Here is a 22,751-nt window from a genome sequence, read left to right on the forward strand (position 1 = left end):
TATATCGCTTTTTCTTTGCAAAACTCAGTCGTGTTCCTCAAGGCCAAAAATAAAAACAATTTTCCTCCACCAAACAATCAAACCAAACACAATGAATAAATATTTGAAGATATAAAGAACTTGAGCATAACACCTTTTATCAAACTGACTGAATTCGGCAGTAAATAACCCGAGAAAGAGCTGATGTGCCGTAAAACAAAACAACCAAACCAAACTTTAAATAAAAATATTTGGTATGCCGTTGTAACGACACGCCAGAGATATTAGAGTGGCTGGACAAGGTGCGTTTCAGTTGTTCGTACATCTGTTACCTACACCCTTGCAAATTATGTGGGTAAAAAAACTATAACCTTGCCTTTTCGCACGGACATAGTACATAGCTGTACCACGTGACAATGTGTTGACTTTTCATTCAATCGGCATTCAAAGAAAGCGAATTTCAAAGAAATATTTTTCTGGCAGCTTTCGCAGGAGCGAGTCTATCACCTATAAAAAAGGCACTGCGCGCGAAACCCAACCAGTCAAGTCAGATTTCTCTTACATCCTCCGTCAAAAATGACGAGAAAATATTATGCTTCGTAAGTGTTCGCGCTAATATTCATATGAAATAAAGTCAGTCGGTTAAGCTAAACAAAGAAGTAAGAAAACAACAACAAAAAAGGAAAACGTCACAAACTGGAATGTTAAAAAATACGTATCAATCGGTACAGAAAATGGGGAGGGGGACAGAAAATGTCTCATTGTGGGAATAGAGTGAAGGAATTTTTTCGGGATTCAGATGAAACATTGTCAGATTTGCTATTTCTCTTCCTCTAGAGACTTGAAATGATTTCCCCCAACAGCTTTTTTTTCATACTCACTAAAGACAGACATAACGAGACAAATATATATTTATCTATATAAATATATATCTGTCTATATAAATATAAAACTCTGTGGCCCTTGCTTACTCTCTTGCTTGCTTGCAACTTGTCTTCGACAGTCGGGCGATTTCATCTGTTAAAAAACGGACTGACAGGTGAATTTATATATATATATATATATATATATATATATATATATATATATATATATATATATACACATATATTTATATATATTTATATATATATATTTATATATATATATTTATATTTACACACACACACACACACACACACACACAGAGATATTCAGCTTTATATTATAGAATATATATATATATATATATATATATATATATATATATATATATATATATATATATTTGTTCATACCTACGTGTTTTGTCAGTACAGTAGTTAACACAAACTCAAAAATTAATAGGTTTGGTCTATATATTATGGGGTACAATTTTAATATATCCAAACATATTCAACAGAATTTCAAATATTCAAACAAAGTTTCAGAAATAAATTTTCTAGCATGTCGTTTACATGAGGCGGGTTTTCGAGAATTCAGATTTGTATGGCTGCGCGAAACTTTTAGGGATTATTTGATTATTAGATTAATTTTTTACTTTTACTCAACTTTTTTGCATCCTCCAGAGAGCTTCGCCATGTGTTTGAAAACAAAATCTCGTCACTTATCAGGGACTTATCAGTATCAGATCTCATCTCATCGACCTCTCTCTCTCTCTCTCTCTCTCTCTCTCTCTCTCTCTCTCTCTCTCTCTCTTTCTTTCTTTCTCTCTCTCTCTCTCTCTCTCTCTCTGGTGATCGTCCTCTGCATCTTTCTTGAATTAAATCTTTAGATGATTGAAAAAATAAAAAACTTTTTACATAACTGGAATGTTGGATTTTTTTTTTGTACCAACAATTGGATTCCTGTGGCGAGGAGGTTGGACGAGGATTTATTGCCTGTCGTCGATGAGGGATTTCCCGAACCTTTCCTTTTAAGAAGTACAACCCAGGAAAAAGTATATCCAGTCGCGACGAGGCGTACTTCTTTGAACTTTATATACACGGCTACGGTATGCGCGTATATTGAAGGAAAGTAATTATGGAATAATTTCAAAGATTTTAATTGGTCAAAAAGGTACATGTGCTGTCTATGATCAACTTTGTGAGTACGCTCCTTCATTGCTTATTGAATAGTTTATTGAATTTACTGAGAGCGTGATTAAGAAGTACTCTTATTGAATTTTTTAATAACTGTATTCGTTTGTTAATACAAAGTTTCCAATATGAGAACCTGCGTGTTTTTTGTACTATATTTTGTTACCTCGCGTTCTTTGTTTCTGTATTTTAATGCAAGCAAAGGGAAAACTTTGCGACTTATTGTAAACAAGCCTGGGTGCTCGGCGTTGCCTGGGTGTTTAGTGGTGTATTATGAACAAAAAAAAAAGTGGTAGTAGGCAGGCAGGTAGGCTCGAACCCGTATCGCAACGGAGGAAAAGAACGTGAAAAAAAAAAACAAAAAGAAAAAAAAAACATGACGTCTTTACCGTTGCGGCCATCACCAAACCGGAAGTGGCGAAGGTTTAAATTAAGGCTAGTCAATCGAAAACAGGGGATGATTTTTGAAAATATCGGCGAAAAAAGCGACCCCTCCTTGTAGAAAGGTCCCCAGTTAAGGGTAAAGGAATTAATGTTTTTAGCCAATTTTTCGATATTTGTCGCCCGAAGGGGCGATCTTCAAAACAATACCTATCTCGTAAAAACCCGTCGCCTCTGTTGAAAGTTTTAAGCAGACATACATACATACATACATACATACATACATATAGATAGATAGACAGGTGAGATTTATATTATAAACTAGTCTGGATGCCCGGCGTTGCCCGGGTGTTTGGAGGTGTGTGTTGAGCAAAAAAAAAAAAAAAAAAAAAGAACTGGTAGTAGGCCGACAGACTCGAATCCGTACCGCAAAGGAGGCAAAGAACATGAAAAAAAAAACGTGACGGCTGCTGTTGCATCCATCACCGAACCGGAAGTGGCGAAGGTTCAAATTAAGGATAGTCAATCGAAAAGAGGGGATGACTTTTGAAAATATCGGCGAAAAGAAGCGACCCCTCCTTGTAGAAGAGTGCCCACTTGAGGGCGAAGGAATTTATGTTTTTAGATAATTTTTCGATATTTGTCGCCCGAAGGGTCGATCTTCAAAACAATACCGATCTCGTAAAAACCCGTCGCCTCTGTCGAAAGTTTTAGGCATACATACATACATACATACATACATACATACATACATACATACATACATACATCTAGACAGACAGGTAAGATTTATACCATAGATAAAATCTCTTCTTCATTTTAAAACAACTCCTTTCTATTTTATTCTTCACCCTCCCCCCCTTTTTATTTCATCCTTTTATTTTTTCTGCAGGTTAGTAGTTTCGCGTCGAATTTATCTGAAAGAGGATAAATTTCCGACAGGAGTCTGGTTGCCGGAAAACATGTACTTACTATATAAATCACTTATAGCTTTGGATGGATTTGTTAAGATTTAGCTTATTTCTGATATCTGCATTTCTTAATCTATTTCGCACAGTTTTCCAAGGGTAATTCTTCAACATTCAATTTAAAAAACATTGAATTTCTTCTCATGTTTGTCCCATGTTTTCATGCATATGCAGCAATAGAAACTATTGTAACAGAGCGCGGATGCACGTATGCTTATACCGGGCTGTGTGCGAAGTACGTCACGGTAGGGAAAAAGAAAACGGCTATAAAAAGAACGTACACACAAGCAGACGAGGACAGAGGTCAGAGAGAAGGAGGACGATCACGTTAGAGACATAGGTGACGTCACAGCCGTAACGAGAGAATTAGAAATAAAGACTTTTTCTTAAAACCTGAAACAGGATTTGAAGCTCTTTTTTTCTTATTCTTTGTCTCCTTTGCGACTGAATCTACAACGTGTGGGCCCGGGATGTCTACATGTTAACGAGTGTGTAAACGTGTACTACGTTACACTATCAAGTTATATATCTCCTTTCCACGGCGAGAAAAGGCCGGGAAAGTGGGATTTGAAAAGCCAGTGCCCTAACAAGAAATTGAGATCTATTATATAAATCTGACTTGTCTGTTTAAATGTATGTATGTATGTATGTATGTATGTATGTATGTATGCCTAAAACTTTGGAGAGAGGTGACGGAATTTCACGAGATAGGAATCGTTTTGGAGCACGACCCTTCGGACCACAAATATCGAAAATTTGGTTAAAAATATTAATTCCTTCACCCTAAACTGGGCAGTTCTCAACAAGGAGGATCAGTTTTTTTTGTACGTCGCCATTTTTGCAAGTCATCGTATCGGTTGGAATGACTTTACTAATGTCAACGTTCCAAACTTCCGGTCGCGTCATGGAGTCGGGGTAAGACGTCAGGTTTTCTTTCACTTTCTTTTCCGCATTCGCGCGTCACGAGTTCGAGCCTGCTTGCCTACTACCACTTTTTTTTTTATTGCTCAACACACACCTACAAACACCCGGGCAACACCGGGTACCCAGGCTAGTATTTATATAAATAAAACAGTAGCTATGCACAAACAGCGATACATACATACTATGTATTAATATGTGTGAATGGCTGCCTGTGTGTAAACATTTAATCGATAAACTCTTAAACTATTGGTTACATAACACTGAAATTAACAGGAAATACTAATCATACACCAAGGATGGTTTGCAATAAGTGAAATCTTTGTTTGGATGGATGAATAGCACGTACAGATATATGTCAGCAAGTTGAAAAGTAAAATGTTCGTTTCAACTTGCCGACATATTTCTATCAGTTTTACGCATAAATCGTTCTATTTTAAATCTTTTTTTTAAATCTATCTGTTCGGTTTAGTTCAAACAGTAGGGAACGCAACTGGAACGCTAAATGTTTTGGTTTCGATTCTAGCTGATAGCAACAAAGTCATCTTTTTTTTTTTTTTTACTTTTGATATCAGTAATATATATATATATATATATATATATATATATATATATATATATATATATAAGTAAATTTTTGGTACAGCAAAATGGAAGGAGAAATTTCAGAGGAAACATAATTTAATTTAAATACCAAAAAACAAGAAATGGGCAGGTGAAATTATTAAAATTTTCCTTAAGGCCTTATCGTCTGACCCTCTAAGAGGAAACGTCAGAATAGTTTTTAATTTATCATTCTGACGTTTCCTCTTAGAGGGTCAGACGATAAGGCCTTAAGGAAATTTTAATAATTTCACCTGCCCATTTCTTGTTTTTTGATATATATATATATATATATATATATATATATATATATATATATATATATATATATATATATACACACACACACACACACAGGGTGTCCACAAAGTCTGGCTACATTATGTGAAAGCATCCTCTAGATTATGTAGTCAGACTTTGTGGGCACCCTGTATATATATATATATATATATATATATATATATATATATATATATATATATATATATATATATATATATATATATACAAATGTTTAGAGGTACAGAATTTATATACAGTTTTAAAAATAATAAGCGGAAGTTTCTCGAGAGCTCTTTCGGCTATCATCTCGTCAGGAGAAAATCGATAGCGATTTTTCGACACAATATTATTTTATTCGCTATCGATTTTTTCCTGACGAGATGATAGCCGAAAGAGCTCTCGAGAAACTTCCGCTTATTATTTAAAATATATATATATATATATATATATATACAGGGTGCCCACAAAGTCTGGCTACATAATCTACAGGATGCTTCCACAAAGTCTGGCTAAATTATGTAGCCAGACTTTGTGGACACCCTGTATATATATATTCACCCATGACATAAACTTAACTCTTTTCAGCATGTTAGACACAAGGTCAAAGTGAGCAATCACTAATGATGGCCAATGTACAAACTCCTAGTGAGTAAAGAAAAAAATCTGTTACCGAAGGAGATTTGGTATCTGCCTGTCTGAAGCCGGAACTTTGTTACTGCTATTAACTGTACTATTGTACTATCTTTTAATGTTCAGTTCAGTTTACTGTACTATTTCAGACTAATGTACTATATTTCGATATTTTGATGCTCAATTCATGGGGTAGTGTAGTATCTGTTCTGTTGTCACGATGATAATAATAGCCATGAAGGATCTGAGAGGATAGAAAGACCGAAAAGGGAAAGCACTATCCAAATATCCCCTGGAAGCGCATAGAGAGTACTGGAATCTTAAGGAAGCTTATTGTCACCCCAGATTTCAGAACAACCAACGGCCGTTATGAACGAGAATGCAAAGTGATTTTCAACGGGAATCGAAAGAAGTGGAGTTTATCAGTTGAAACTTTTGGTACTCGTGCAGTTTACAGACCGTGCTGAAATAAGAACGTCATTTTTAGTAAGCCATTGTTAATATGGTGAGGGTGACTTTTGAACTATTTTGTACTTTCGACTAACGAGTTAATAAACAAAAAATACCGTAATAATTACCCCCCATACACACACTAAAATAGCACAGTCCGTAAATTGCACAAACACCAAACTTTTTGTCATTCAAATTTCAATTGTTTTGCCAATGTAGAATCACTAACGATCACTTGTGAAAGAACTCCTTTGAGTGTATATATATATATATATATATATATATATATATATATATATATATATATATATATATATATATATATATATATATATATATATATATATATATATATATATATATATATATGTCTAGTGTCTGTAGGTATTTAACAATTATTACAGTAAAAAAAATAACTATGACAGCCCCTTTAAGAAATTCGTTTCTTATCGTTGAGCACTTTCAGTTGAATTAAAGTCGGTCAACTTAGCTCTTATGCATAGATCATCGTATAACGATTAGATCACTCTCTGACTGACGTAAATTAACATTTTAAATTAAAATGTTTAAATTCGACGTTATTTCACGCGGTTAATGGTAGGCCAAATGGATTAGGCCTTCGCTAAACCGAGCCAGAGATGTCTCGTGATGCGGGGTTCGAATCGTTCGACTGGTATTAAAAAAACATGATATTTGTAAAAAAATGATATTTGTAAAAAAAAACATGATATTTGTAAAAAAAAAAGAATGATATTTGTAAAAATAAAATGATAACGGTAAAAAAAATGATATTTGTAAAAAAAAAAATGGTATTTGAAAAAACATGGTATTTGTGAAAAAAAAAAAAAAAAAAAAAAAAATGATATCTGTAAAAAAAAAAAAAAAAGGGAAGAATAATAGCTGCCAAGCGTCGCGATCAAAACTTTGGGGGCATTTTAACAAGAACCGACAAAACAAAATGTGTGAAAAAAAAAAAAAAAAAAAATACAACAAATAAATGTTACCAAAGGCAAGATAAGTTACTTTTCACCTATCTTAGTAATTTTTTGTGTTTAAACTTATTTTAAAGTTTGTTTGTTTTTTTTTTTTTTAAATAAACGTAGTGTAAAACCTGTCGAGTTATAACTCGAAACAAAATGACAGTCGAACCTCGGTAATCGCTTTAAAATTGAAAATTGAAAATTGAAAAAAATACTGATACTAACACATCCAATAAATGTCACTAATCGTGCGAAAATGTAATGTTCTAGCAGTATTTAATTTAGTTTTCGATTTTTGAGCGATTACCAAGCCTTCAAATAAACTATGTAATTAATTTTTTTTCGTTCTAACTTAACAGGCTTGACACAATTTTTGTTTCAACATAAGTAAACGTTTTAAAAGAAGTTAAAACACAAAAATCTTATTCAGGTAGGTAGAAGAGTAAGATATCTTGCCTTTGGTAACATTTATTTGTTGTATATTTATCTTTTCATTCGATTTTTTGTTGTTGTTTTGTTGACTATTGTAAAAAAACAAATACCCAAACTTTGAATAAAAATTCAAACTTTTAAAAAAATATTGTACATCTTCATTTCACTCGGAACATTCCCTTGTTTTACAAGTACTTCCACAGAACGTGCCCCAACGAACGTTCTCCATTGGTATCCCACCCCTACCCTCAACGTAAATATCCCAAATTAAACCCGACAAGCAACAACATTCCATCCATTTACTGTAGAGTATAGGTCATCCGAGACCGATAAAATTTATACTTTAATAACTTATTTCCTCAAACCGCTTACCTGTGGAATTCCCTTCCTTGTACCTGTTTTCCCGACTATATCGACGTTTAAATGTAATGTGAACAATTCTTACTTAGAATGCCCCTCCTTGCTCCATAAATGACTTCTCGTCACAGTAGCCCCCACCTGGCACAGCCTGAGTAAGTTATATTCATACCAAGTCGAGGAGACGTCTTCGACAATCAGTCGTGCTGTGTCTTGACCGTTTGTGAGTACTGGAGGTTCTTGCGTCTGTCAGGCTGAGGTGTGATTCTGGATAGTTCCAGGAGGTCCACCTTCCTAGGCATTGCTTCACGTCTTTTGGGTGGAGTAGGTATGTTGCTTACTGCCTGAGACGCCCCTGCCGAGGAATGCCGGAGGGGCTGCCCAGACAATTTTTCAAAGTCCAGAGTGCTCCTCTTTATGGGCACTGGCTTGGCTAACTTGTGTCATATCTTCCTGCGGTGGGAAGGAAGTAAATACCTTCGTCTCAGTGGCAATATGCCTGTAATTGAGATCAGTAAAAAAAAAAAAAAAAAAAAATAATAATAATAATAATAATAATAATGATAATAATAAAAATAAATAAATAAATAAATAAAATAAAAAATAATTAACTAACTTAAAAAAATATATATATATTTAAGATGAACTAGCTTTCTTCAACCCCCCCCCCCCACCTACAGCTGAACCAAGCTGTATTATCTATCGTAATATTTATTTTGGGTTCTTTTTTTTAAAATTCAACCTAATGAAAAAAAAAAAAAAAAAAATTATGGTGTATTTACCCGTCACGAAACGGAAATGTCATATTCCAAAAACTACGTAAATCGGTCACATAGTCTTATTTTTATGAAGAAAATCATTTGAAACGATTTTAAGCGATTAATATGAAATCGGTAGCATCACAAGACTGATCTAACAAGTGGGAATTATTGTGAACTTATCTACCCTTGTTTTTCTTTCAAAATGGCGACACAAGATAGCCCCTTTTTGCTTACTCATAAAATCTGGTTTTCTTAGTTAAAAATAAAACTACTCGATCAATTTACGTAACTTTTTTTTTCGTTCCGTCACATACGCACATCGTTAAAAAAAATTCTGTATTTTTTGCATTATATATATATATATATATATATATATATATATATATATATATATATATATATATATATATATATATATATATTTTAATTAGATTAAATTCTAAAAAAGAACCTTGTTGTTCTCTGATCATTAATTGTTTTTTCAAGTTTTAAGTTTCGGACATTAAAGAAAGCTACAAGAGGTTGTCACCTGGCTGGAAAGAAGGAGGAAGGGCGACAAGATGAAGAAGCGCTGAAGCTGCGATTGGTCGAAGCCGAGCCACGTGACCTTGAACTCGCCATATTAAACCTCTCACTGTTCGCGAGCGAGAGAGAGAGAGAAAGAGGAAAAGAAACGCCGGGTTTTTCTTTAAGTGAAAAGCAAGTGGCTTGTCGCTCTCTTGCCTTTACTAGCTGTCTTGCCTTTTACTGCTGCTAAAACAGCTACAACCAAACGGGGGAAAAACACGGCCGCGGATCTGTGGTATTATTGTTTGTTTCAACGCGGAAACTTAAAAAAAATATATATATATATATATATATCTCCATTCATTGGTTTAAACAAGTACTCTTTTTAAAGAATTTCACAGGAAAGTAAGTATTAAAAAAACACACACACACAGAAGTTTGTCGCTGACATATCCACTCTTTTCTGTGATAAAATAAAAAAAATAATAAAACTTCCAAGTGACGTTTATTATTGCCATAGTAGCAATTGTTTTTCTGTCAGGAAATTAAACAGACGGCTTAAAAGAACAACCTGACCGGATTTTTAAGGAAGGATATTTTACCAGCAACTTAAACGGATCTTTAAAAAAAAAAAATTGATTTTTAAGAAAATATATACGAAAGGCCATGAGCGATACAACCAGCAACGGTGGTAGTTCCTATACGGCCAGTTACCATCCACGACTGTGTCATTTAACCAAGTGGGATGACTTTAATGGTTACGGATTTAACCTGCACGCCGAGAAGGGTAAGGCGGGCCAGTATATTGGCAAGGTGGACGAAGGGTCCCCTGCTGTGGCCGCCCAACTCCGACAGGGAGACCGGATCGTTGAGGTGAATGGCGTGAACATTGGAAACGAAAATCACCAGCAAGTTGTACAACGTATCAAGGCCGGTGGCGAGGAGACCAAGTTGTTGGTGGTCGACGCTGAAACGGACCTTTACTTCAAAGAGAAGAAGATTGTAGTCCGAGGTGACATGCCGGAGGTAGTCTATTGTAAAACCCCGCTGACCTCCGATGTTGTCACCGACGAAAAACCCGTACACGTGAATTCAAACCATACAGACTCAGGTAAGAAAAGTTGAGTGTTGTATATGTTCCGCCGGAGGAGGCGGAGGAATCCTTCCAGATTCAGTATTTGAAGTTACCCCTCTCCCTCAGACCAATAGCGTTATAGAAAAACGCCGAATATTTTTTTGTACTCATGCAGAGAGTGATCCGTGCTGAAATAACGTTATTTAAAAAAACATTCTTAACATGGGGAGGGCGTTTTGTACCTATTCTGTACTTTAACCTTACAATTGAATAAAAAAACAAAACAAAAACAAAGCTTTAATTAAACGTGGAAATACGATGTAAGAAATAGCGCGGATCACTCTCTGCATTAGCATCTTTTAAAATTTTACTTTTCCCTAATGTCCTCCATACTGAGTTAGCTGACCCCCCCCCCCCTCCCTCAAAAATTAAAAAAAATTATCTTGTGTGCCACTGGCCCACAGCCCCACTCCAGGAAAACTGATAAATATCGATTTGGAAAACTGTACTTTCGCAATTTACGGGGAGTACTGCTGAAATGACGGCATTTAGAAACCCATTCTTAACGTGAGAATTTGGTTTTCTAACTATTCAGTACTTTCACCTAACAATTTATTAAACAAAATATGCTAAAAATTGAGTTTAACTTAAAAATTTGGGTTTGTTTTACACTTTACAGGTGTACGAAGAAAACAAAAATTACCACGGCCCATAAAATGCACAAGTATCGTTAATTTTTACCTAGAGTGCTCATTTTTGGGTTTAGCCAAGTTTCCTCTCGCATTAAAAATCGACATTGTATATCTCCCTTCCCCAGGTGACGATTAAATAGGGACTTAAAACCCATTTCTCCATGTTAAGAACGGCTTTCAAGGAAGGTTGGGGTGTGTTTATTCCGAAAGCCATTCTTAACATGGGAAGGTTGGGGTGTTTATAATACGCTGGGGCATGTTGTAAAAACTTAAACTTTTTGGCGGACCTGAACAAGAATCTACCCCCCCCCCCATATTAGTGTCCAATCATAATTAAGGGAGAGGGGAAATCCAATCCACTGAAAAAAATTGCAGAAACAAACAACAACAAAAAAAAAAAAAACGAAAGATTGGAGGTTGGCTGTTTTTATTCCGAAAACCGTTCTTAGTAGGGCGGATGATTCTCGTTCAGGTCCGCTTTTATTTTTTCTTCGGAAGTCGCGATGCTCGATCGTTCTGTCCTATTACGCATTCGGGTCGATATGGGTCCCAATTATTGAAGTACTAAATGATCGTTTTATTTAACTGACCCTGACCCTCTCTTGTGTATGAGAGGTCCAGGTCCACATTATTAAACTGAAAGTAACCTTTTCTTTAAAAAATAAATTTTCTTATCAACTTTTTATATACTTTCGCTTTTTATCAAAACAAAATCAAAATTTACTTGGCCAAGCTGAATGAGCTTTCCTCCTCTGCCGTATAATTAATTCTTTACGTTTTATTTCTGCGGATTATCATTCAGATTTAACTTTCGTATTAGCAGGAAAAAAATCTTAGTTTATTCGATTATTAGAGGGATCACTTTTAAATTATAGCATTCTATTGTAAATTTTCAGATTAGGTCCATCTCAGCAATTTTCTTTTAAATGATGACTTGTATAAGTTTTCGACTATGCTGAATACGAAAATCGCATTGAAATTTTGCAGAAATAAGTATTTATCGATATATAAAAAGTTGTATTATGCATTGTATTCTTTGACGGCCATTTTTACGCGCGTGCGCGCACTATAAACAAATCTACTCATGACTGACACTGCACGCGTGTAAAAAGGATGGCCGCCAAAGAATACAATGCATAATACTTTTTATATCTCGATAACTAATTATTTCTGCAAAATTTCGATGCAATTTTCGTATTCAGCATAGTCGAAAACCTATAAAAGTTGTCATTTAAAAGAAAATGGTGGAGGTGGAGCAGGTGGACCTAATCTAAAAATATACCAAATACACTTTTTAAAGTTTGTGCCTGTTAATATGAAAGTTAAGTCGGGTTTGTATTACTGTACACATAGATTCGAAAAAGTTGTCAAACAAATATATAACAAATAAATGTTATCAAAGGCAAGATTAAATTACTTTTCTACCAAAATGGATATAATTTTCGTGTTTTTATTCAATTTAACATGTTTATTCAGCTCGAAAAGCATACAGTGTTTACCGATATATTGGAAAATTCAAAATGGCGGCCGACTCCCTCTTTACCACGGTCAGTTCGGAAAAAGGTGCAATAAATAATAAACTAGACAAAATACTGTTAGAAATTTGCTCAATATATGTTACCGTGACATAACTTGACATATATTCGGTGGTTTTTAATAGTATTTTGTCTAGTTTATTATTCATAACACCTTTTCCCGAACTTACCATGTTAAAGAGTCGGCCGCCATTTTGAATTTTCCAATACATATTACATCGGTAAACACTGTATGCTTTTCGAGCTGAATAAACATGTTAAATTAAATAAAAACACAAATTATATCCAGTTTGGTAGAAAAGTAATTTATCTTGCCTTTGATAACATTTATTTGTTATATATTTGTTTTTTGACAACTTTTTCGAATATGTGTACAGTAATACAAACCCATCAAAGGCAAGATACTTTGATTTTCAACAAAGTTGGATAAGTTAACTTATTTTGAAGCGTTTATTTATTTTGAAATCTAAGTAGTGCCGAATCTTACGTTAGAACAAGAAAAGTGGTTGCACTGGTTGACACCAGACAATCATCTAGGAGTTCTCAATAATTGCTCAAATCGAAAATAAACAACTCGCAGAAACCCACCCATTTAATGTCTCGGATTCCCCCCCCCCCTAAGATTTTTAAGGTGATTTCGTGAACACACGAAAAAAAAAGTAGACGAAAACAAATCATGGCGAGAATTTATTAAATTTTGTATATAGATTTAACGTAAAATTATAGATTTTTGGACTAATTCTAGCAGTGAACTGAATGTTATCACTAACCCTAAGCCCCTGTGGTAAGGTAACATCACAGGTAAAAAACCAAAAAAAAAAAAAAAAACCCAAACACTTACACAGCCCTCAATAGTAAACTGCCTTAAAATGCTAGAATGGCCCGGAAACTGAATCATTTTACGTTAAATGTCGACACTAGTGCAGTTCAGTTTAGTACCCATGAGCATTTTTTTCATATTAGTTCAGTCCGCGAAATAAGAGTTAATTCCCCCATGTTAAGAATGGTTTTCTAAATGTCTGCATATTTATGCGAAACTAATCCCCAATTCTAATTTCTGAAATAATTGTTTCCTTTAACTTTTCTGTGAATTTTTAAAAAGTTGTCAAATATAACATTACCAAAAAATGTTACTCTTCTACCTAGCTGTATAAGTTTACTGTTTAAACTCATTTTAAAGTATTTATTCAATTCGAAAAAAAAAAAAAACAAGTAATGTCAAGTGTTACGCAAGGAAAAAATAGCCGACTTACGAGTCTCGATAATCGCTCAAAAATAGAAAAAAACAGTACTGGTAGAAACCTACTCGATAAATGTCACGATAACGCTTTAAAATAAGTTAAAACGCCAAAAACTCGTCCAGGTAGTTAAAAAAGTAACTCTTCTCTGACAATATTTATTAATTTTATGTTATGTTTTTTAGCCACTTTTTCGTTTTGTTTAAAAGTAAAACAAAAAAAAAGCATTTTTCTTTAGTTATTTTTATGGTGTTCGTGTTCACACGTAATCACCTAAGAGATAATAAAAAATAAAATATGAAACTTATTTTGTCTTCCCCCCCCCCCTGTTTCCCAATGAGGTGAAGAAAAATTTCTCAGTTAAAATGTCACATGGTTGAAGCTACATAGCATACCTGGTTTTTCTATGTGGAAAATCTTGTCAACGTGTGTACGACGACATCGTTGTCTAAAATGTAATTTTGTTTCGGTCACACCTTGCTTGCAAATCTCTTAATTTAAAACAGGTAAAAAAAATTAAAAATTAACCATAGATATTTCAATGTTTAAATTTAATATTTAATTGGAAAAGATCGGACCAGATATCGTTTCTTGCCAATACGTAACTTTGACAAATAGATACTTCTGCAGTCTAAATCACGTTTATCCGTGAGTTTCACTAGGCAACGCCCGACGGACAACGAAAACCCGACCGGAGAATGCAGAGTGAGCTTATTCGCTGAGTAGCAAAATGAGACGCGTCTTGTCGCGTCTTAACATGGGGAAGGGGGTCGGAAAGCCGTTCTTAACATGGGGAGTTTGGGTGTTTATTCCGAAAGCCGTTCTTAATATGGGGAGATTGGGGGTATTCTGAAAGCCGTTCTTAACATGAAGATGTTGGGGGTAATACCCCTAAAGAGCAACTCCTTTGCAGATAAGTCTTCAATGGAACAAGCCGGCCACATTGATCCCACACAATTTTTTTTTTTTATTATTTCAAAGAAAAATAATTTTTCATAAAACCAAAAATAGAAAATCGGTAGGTTGTTTATTTTCGTTTTTTGCATTGACTTCCGTTCGTTCGGTGTAATCCGGCGGTGTTCGTCGTCCGCCGTGTGCCCGTGTGTAGCCGACCCGAGCGATACTAACGGAATTAATAAACTGCAGAAGTACCAAGAAATTTATTCGGCACTTCTGCAGTTTACGGACCGTGCTGAAATAGCGTCTTTTTAGACATCCATTGTTACTATGGGGAGGGGAGTTCACCTAACAATTAAACAAGATAGAATTATATATATATAATATATATATATATATATATATATATATATATATATATATATATATATATATATATATATATGCGTAAAATGCAGTAGTCTTTATTTACTATTAAATATTTATTCGTGGGGGTAACTGAAGCACTTTTTGTTCCAATAATTTAGTGCATCTTTTGGAGAGTTGTATTCTGCCCCTCCCCAAGAAGCAAATACATTAAAACTTTTTTTTTTTTTTTTTATTACATCCTAACCCTTTCAGCCGGCAATGTATCCACCTGGGCAACGCCAGGTAGATACAGCTAAAAATCTAAATAAAATAAAACAAAGTTAAGACACAGGGTCTCTTTTTAATGTTGAGAAAATCCAGCTGCCTAAAAAGGGGGTACTTATGAAGTTATGATGCACTTGTTACCGTGCTGAAATATTTAGAAAGCCCTTCTTAACATGAGGGTGTTTTGTAACTATATCTAACAGATACCGTGAAACTTGAATTTAACTTTAAAATACACTGAATTTTTACTTGGTTTCCACCTTAACATTTTCCTTTTAAATGACTTTTCCAGGTTTTCGGGTATGCTGAAAACGAATATCGCACTTAAATTCTCTGCAAATAAGTTTTCCAGATATTAAGCAATGTAATTTCTTATAAATGGCGACTATTGTTGTACACAAGCGAAAGCGCCAAAAAAAAAAAAAAAAAATTACCCAGTCTAGAAGGATATCTTATTTACTGATTGAGGACAGAATAGACTGTGTGGCATAAAAACTGATACACTTTTTTCACTTAAAGCTAAACTATTTATTCGAATGTAATGTATTTTAATTCACTTTCGACTTAGAATTAAATTTAATTTTAACTTGAAAAACAATTAAAAACTTTTCTTTTTTTTTTTTAACTCTAAATTATAAAACTGCCCCCCCTTTTTTTTTTTTTTTTCGTTAATGTAATTATTACACCTTACACGTGTATTGCGTTAATCCGTACATTTAATCCAGTCTCTTATATAACCAACTGTTTCTTTTTTCTCAAAGGAATGTTAGTAGTTTAAGGCTAATCTTAAAATCGGGGACAACCGACTCCACTGACACAAATGTGAGGCATCACTCTAAAAACATTAAACGGTTAAACTTATAAACTTTTCAAATAATTTTGTCTTTTCATCAAATGAATAATTCGATTGTTGGTCAAATGTTTTGATTTTTCTTCGTGTTACAGCGACTGTAACCAGAGGCAGTGGTTGTTAATCTGATCCCTTTTCCTTAAAAAGAGAGTATCTCTGGGATCGCATCTTTTGTATAGTAGCAGTAACTTCATGGCCTAAAATATTTCCCTTTTTTTGTGTCAGGCGATCTACTTTGTCTAAATAAAACGTTAAACTTGATTTGAGTATTAAAGTTGGTTTTTAATTCAGAATTTTTATTTTAGTTTAAATATTTTCAAATTAAGACTTAATGACGCAACTTTTTATTTAGAACTGTTGCCCCCCCCCCTCCACCTACGTAAAATAACTAAACCCTAGGTCTGCATTCTTCCTTTTATAAATGTTTAGTTTTAACAAATTTTCTATCCAGCAAGTTAAGATGTCTAACTCAATTGATTTTCAAAGGCAACGACGTAAACACTAAAACGCATATTAATAACTATATCAGACCAGATTTCTTGTCTGTTAGTTTCTCTCCTCTGCGTATTGAATTCGAATGACAATATAAATCATTAAAAAAAAAAAAAAAAAAAAAAAATTAGACATGAATATTTAAAACTTTTTTTTTTTTTTTTTTTCTGCGCACTCACTGCCAAAAAATGTCTCCAGCCGGGTAACGCTGGGTAAAAATACATTTACATTATGAATTGTCGCTAATGTCTACGTGAGATTTTCACTAGAAATTTTCGCCCTGTACTAAACTATGAATAGTTGAAAGTCTACTATTGTGGTTGATTCATGCCCCTATCCCCCGTTACACCTATTCAAAAAAAAAAAAAAAAAAAAAAAAAATAGAAAAGAACCAACTTATTAATAATTACCTATTTGGCTTTAAATGAAAGCATTTTTTTTTTTTTTTTTTTGTAGATCGATATGCTCCCTTAGATACTATCTTTTTTAGGCGATTACGTCTGAACACATTGAAAACTTGACTTTTTTTTTTTTTTTTTAATAGAATTTAGAGTAGGGAATCTGTTTCACCTCTCAAATGCAGGCAATTTTAGCTATTAGGGACAGTTACCACGCCCCACTTTTTTTTTTGGGGGGGGGCGTACTGTTTGTGTGGTCTTACATTACCTTGACTTGGGGTTATTGGTAAACAAAATTGGTTAACTGCCCCTGAAAAAGTTAAAATAACCCGGAAATAGGGAATCACGCTAAATTTAGGAAAAGATTCTTCCCACTCCCCCACTACACACACTAAATAGGTTTTAGTGTTTCCTTAAACGACACAACAAATTGGCATTCCGGAGTAACCGCCACTCCGTCCATTCTAGGAATGTTTATTTCGCTTATGTTTTTCCTATGTGGATAATCTTAGCTAACCCCAAGGACTCTCCTTTCTGTCTGTTTTATTACTAATTTTGTTTCACGGTTTAGTTTAGCTGAAAATAATTTGGGTTTGTTTTACTATACACATAGATTCGAAAAATTTGTCAAAAACAAATATGACAAATAGATGTTATCAAAGGCAAGATAAGTTACTTTTCTAGCTAACTGGATAATTTTTGTAGTGTTTTTATTTAATGTAACGTATGTTCGGCTCGAAAAACAGTGTTTACCGATTTATTTGAAAAATGCAAATGGCGGCATGCTCGCTGTTGAACGCGGTAAGTTTAGAAAAAACGTGTTTAAACAAAAAAATTATACAAAATACTGTTAGAAACTAGCTCAATATGTTATCGTGACATAGACGGACATATATTCGCTGGGTTTCTAGCAATATTTTATATAAATTGTTTGAACTCAAACTTACCGTGTTCAACACCGAGCGTTCCGCCATTTTTCTTTTTAAAATATATCGATAAACACGGTACGATTTTCGAACCGATTACATGTTTTAAAGTGAGTAAAACCACTAAACTTTTCCAGATAGGTAAAAGAGTAACTTATCTTGCCTTTGATAACATTGTTATATATATATAATTTTTTTTCTTTAACCACTTTTTCGAATAGCACAAACCCAATTTTTATTTTAACCAAATTATATTGTCCAAAATAAGACTAAGATTTAAATTTAATTATGAAATTTTTTTGGTCACTAAAATTGAACCATGTAATCTTTCATTACATTATTTTACAGGTGCTTATGTAGACTGGCTTTTTTTAATCAACGAATTTCTGATGGAATCATTACTTGTGTCAAAATTAGTATAAATGACAAAACGTAATCAAATGTGTCGGATGTATTAAGAATTCTCTAGTTACGTTTTAAAAATTGAGTTTAAATATGGCGGACCCTTAATTTAAGTCAAGGGAGATAAATCGTTTGTGATGAATTGATGACGCAACTATTCCACATTAAGATACGATAATATTCGATAATTGGATAAATTCGATTTTTACTTGTAATTTTTCTACGGGATCATTTTTCATAATTTTTGGAACTTACAGTAATTTCGAAATGAGATGTAAGTACGTAATGTTTTCACCTGAAATGCGTTGGTTTAAATTATCACTAATCTATACAAGCACCATTTGACGCTTCGTTATTAGTTAAATCCGAAAATCGAAGTATTCAATTTCAAGTAAAACCATTGACAATACTTGACATGTCGCAGTAATGGACATTATCCAAAAATTACGAAAAACGATGATAGAAAATTAAGTTCTCGAAGTGAAAACTGAGTTTTACTAAATTGGCCGAAGAGTTTTTCAAAAATTAATAATTCCTTGTTATTAGTCGAACTTTTTTTTTTTCTCGATAACTATTTTCATTAATAATTTTCTACCTTATCGTTTTTCGTAATTTTTGGATATGTTCATTGCTGTGAAATTAAGTAGATACTATTGATGTCACTTGAAATTCAATATTTGGGTTTGTATTACTGTACACATAGATTCGAAAAAGTTGTCAAAACACAAATATATAGCATCAGAGGCAAGATAAGTTATTCTACCTAACTGGATAATTTTTTTGTGTTTTTATTTAATGTAACATGTTTATTTAACTTGAAAAACAGTGTTTACCGATGTATTGGAAAATTAAAAATGGCGCCCGACTCCCTTAGACAAAATACTGTTAGAAACTCGCTCAATGTTACCGTGACATAGGCTGGCATATATTTGGTTGGTTTTTAGCAGTATTGTCTAGTTTCTTTTATTTTTAACTCGTTTTCCTAAACTTACCGTGTCAAAGAAAGAGTCGGGCACCATTTTAACTTCCCAATACATCGGTAAACAGTTTTTTGAGCCAAATAAACATGTTACATTAAATAAAAACACAAAAATTAACCAGTTAGGTAGAGTAACTTATCTTGCCTTTAACATTTATTTGTTTTGACAACTTTTTCGAATCTGTGTACAGTAATACAAGCCTCCAATAACGAAGAAGCACCTTATATTTTTACCACCTGAAATTAAAGTGCGTAGTAAGTAAAACCATATATTGAAGAAAAAAAAATAACTTAAAATTTAACGCTTTAAACCTTTTAATTTAATAATCGACTTGCATTAGTTTTTTGTTTTTTTTAATATATAACCGATCCTTTAATTGCCTCTGTCCTTACTGCATTTTTATTTAAACCTTGTGTATATTAGACATTCTTTCGATTTTTTTTTATGGCCGTTTCGTGAATACCACTCTACCTCTGGAAAGGTGAACAGCTTTCTTTCTTCTTCCCTTCAACCAATTACGAATTTTTCCTATCGACCCATATTTGAAGTCGCGTAACCCCTTACCCCCACCTTTTTTTTTTTTTTTTTTTTCAAGCAATTGTTAAAACGTTTAACGCTAGTTTTTCTCGGTCTCCCAAATCTTGGAGAACTATTTGGTCTTTAATGGACAGATATCATCAAATTGATAGTATCATCGGACTTCATATTTAATTTATTTCCAGTATAAAACTTGTTAAATCTATTTAACTGCGCACCGCACCGGCGCACCCGCACCACCTGTGTCTATGGCAAATAATGGCTGGCCATTTCAACTTTATTTTTCGTCGAACGCGTAAAGCGGAGGCGGGTCTCTATTATCTAAAATATCCGTGAAAAAAATAAAATGAACTTAAATTCTTGCAAGTACTTAGCTATGAAACCTACTTCTGCTGTAAAGATATTGTAAATATATCTACTAGTAGGTGTATCAGAATTTTTGTAGTAATTTTTGACACCCTAACACGAAACTGCGAATAAAATATAAAAAAACTCGTAATTTCTCTTTTAAAAGTGGGTTTATTTTCTTTATGGATTATACTTCCAAAATAAAACTATTAAAGTTGTTTTAAAAGTACTAGAAATATTTATTTTTTTTAAAAAACAGTAATGAATTTTACGAACTCAATATTTTTCAATTTTTAAACTTTAAAAATCAATCATGAAACCTTGGTCCTTGCTCCTTTAATCGAAAAAAAAAAAAAAAAATTAGGGTTTGAATTACATTTTTCGAGGAGTTATAAGCTTGGAAAGATGGGGTGGAATTATTCACTATTTTTCACAATTTCTGACACACCTAATCTACTAGTGATGAGACGATTCCAATATTTTCCCCCGATTCCGATTCCTTATAAATCTCTAAATATTAACTATGTAATTGTATTTTATTTTTTTTTATTTTTTTTTTTTTACCTGATTGCTGGGGGGGGGGCGATCTATTGATTTAAGCTTTACTGGTGGTTTAAAAATCAATATTTATTTTATGATCATTATTACCAGCAATGGAAGATTTTGCTTTAAACAAAATCAAATAAGACAAAAGAATCGTTTTGGCATTGGAAAAATCTGTACAAATTTTTCTGAAACCGATTCTGATACCCTCAAATATTCCGATTTTCGGTTCCAATTCTGATTAATTGTCCCAACACTAATATCTACATGTTCCCACCTTCGGGCCAAGATCAAAGTGTAGTATCTGTTCAGATGCTGCACTTCAATTTCTCTCAGTGGAGAATCCTTGACGACTGAGACGATTTTTAATTTTTGTTCCTTTCTCCACTTAAACGACCCTGGTGTCTAACTCTGCCCCGTGAAGAGGCATTGTAGATAGGAACTCTATGCGACAATTTCTAACTCTACATAACTTGGTTATTTTATAGAATCACTCCCGTCTCCGATTGCGTGTTTTTTCTTGGAGGCGGGGGGGGATAATATATATATGTGTGTGTGTGTGTGTGTGTGTGTGTGTGTGTGTGTGTGTATATATATATATATATATATTTGTAGTCATCTACATACAGTCCTGTTTCGTTGTATCACAACTCCTCAGTGCCGCTAGACTAGTGTCTCTCCCAAGCCAAGGATTGAACCTAGAACCGTCGTGTTGGCAGTTCTCCCACTTAACCACAGAAGCAATGCCTGCAAATAACCTGTCCGAATGTCTATTTAAACAAACATCCGTCCACCACTTATATATATTAAATTTATTTATAAAAACATTGATGGCTACATATGTGCATACATGATTCTGTAATCACCCGTTATTGGGAAGATTACGTCTTCAGGCCAAAAACTTCCCTCAAACTTCTTGGCCTAAAGACGTAATCTCCCCCAATAACGGGTGATTACAGAAACATGTATGCACATATGTAGCCATCAATTTTTGTATAAATAAATTTAATGTACCTGCTCTGTTTACTCCTTGAGCACTTTTTGGTAGACACATGTTTCAATTATTGATTGGACACTGCGCTTACCAGTCCTGTCATGCATAAGTGCCAATATTTTTCATGGATATATTCTAGAAATTATTAAAAATTGTTCATGTCGTATGTTCCTCTTATACATGGCCTTATCGATATAAGACCACTTCATTTCTCCTGATCCCATTATATATTTTAATCTTTTTTTAATGCGAGACTAGCAGCCCTCAATGTTGTTGGTGCAAACACTGGTGACTGGATCAATAAAATGTCTTGAATGATTTACAGTTCTGTGCACATATCCTAGGTTCTCCAGATTATACCTCCTCCATTGGTCTGTATAAATGAGCCAGTAGCAATACATTTCATGATAATCTGTTCCAGCGTTCTAGTTGAGCCAACCAGTGTCTGCAGCAACAAAATAACTTTCGGTTTATTCATATAACCCATATTTGTCTGAGGACTTTACTAGCATGTTTTTTTTTTTTTTTTTTTTCCCCCCCCTTAAATAATACTTTCGTCATTTTGTACTATATGTCAAGGTCCGCCCATCATATTCCTTCCTTTAACCGTTTTTCTAGTACATATATCTCTGCAATATTCGTACCTTTTTGAGTTGCAGATTTACAAAAGATCGCATTCAAAGTTGCTGAACATGTCACAGGTAGACAAAAATTAACGATAATAACACTGATAAACTAAGGTACGACCCTTTAAAGAAGGTCCCAATCATTATTGAAAATTGTTTTTTAAACTTAGAACATCTTCAAATTTTATCTAATTTGGCTTTTAAATAAGCTTGCATGGACATAGGATGCCCACATGAACAAAACTTGTTTTGGGCAATTTTTTTTTAGCTTGACAAT

The 22,751-nt window shown here is 33.7% G+C and overlaps 1 protein-coding gene across 15 annotated transcripts in view; it reads left to right on the forward strand.

Moving 5' to 3' along the window:
- The first annotated feature begins 9,430 nt into the window (after positions 1–9,430).
- LOC145252774 (uncharacterized) overlaps positions 9,431–22,751 on the forward strand; it is a 134,918-nt gene continuing 121,597 nt past the window's right edge. For 12 of the 15 annotated variants that reach the window (XM_080112688.1, XM_080112689.1, XM_080112698.1 and 9 more), the window contains exon 1: positions 9,431–10,419. In XM_080112688.1, coding sequence (XP_079968814.1) covers positions 9,975–10,419 — 445 coding nt within the window. In that variant the 5' untranslated portion in view covers positions 9,431–9,974. The remainder of the gene's footprint in view (positions 10,420–22,751) is intronic. The other 3 variants (XM_080112704.1, XM_080112703.1, XM_080112702.1) reach the window with 1 other exon arrangement.

The sequence above is a fragment of the Euprymna scolopes genome, chromosome 29, assembly GCF_053919585.1.
Source record: "Euprymna scolopes isolate OS-2025 chromosome 29, ASM5391958v1, whole genome shotgun sequence".
NCBI classification, from domain to species: Eukaryota; Metazoa; Mollusca; class Cephalopoda; order Sepiida; family Sepiolidae; genus Euprymna; species Euprymna scolopes.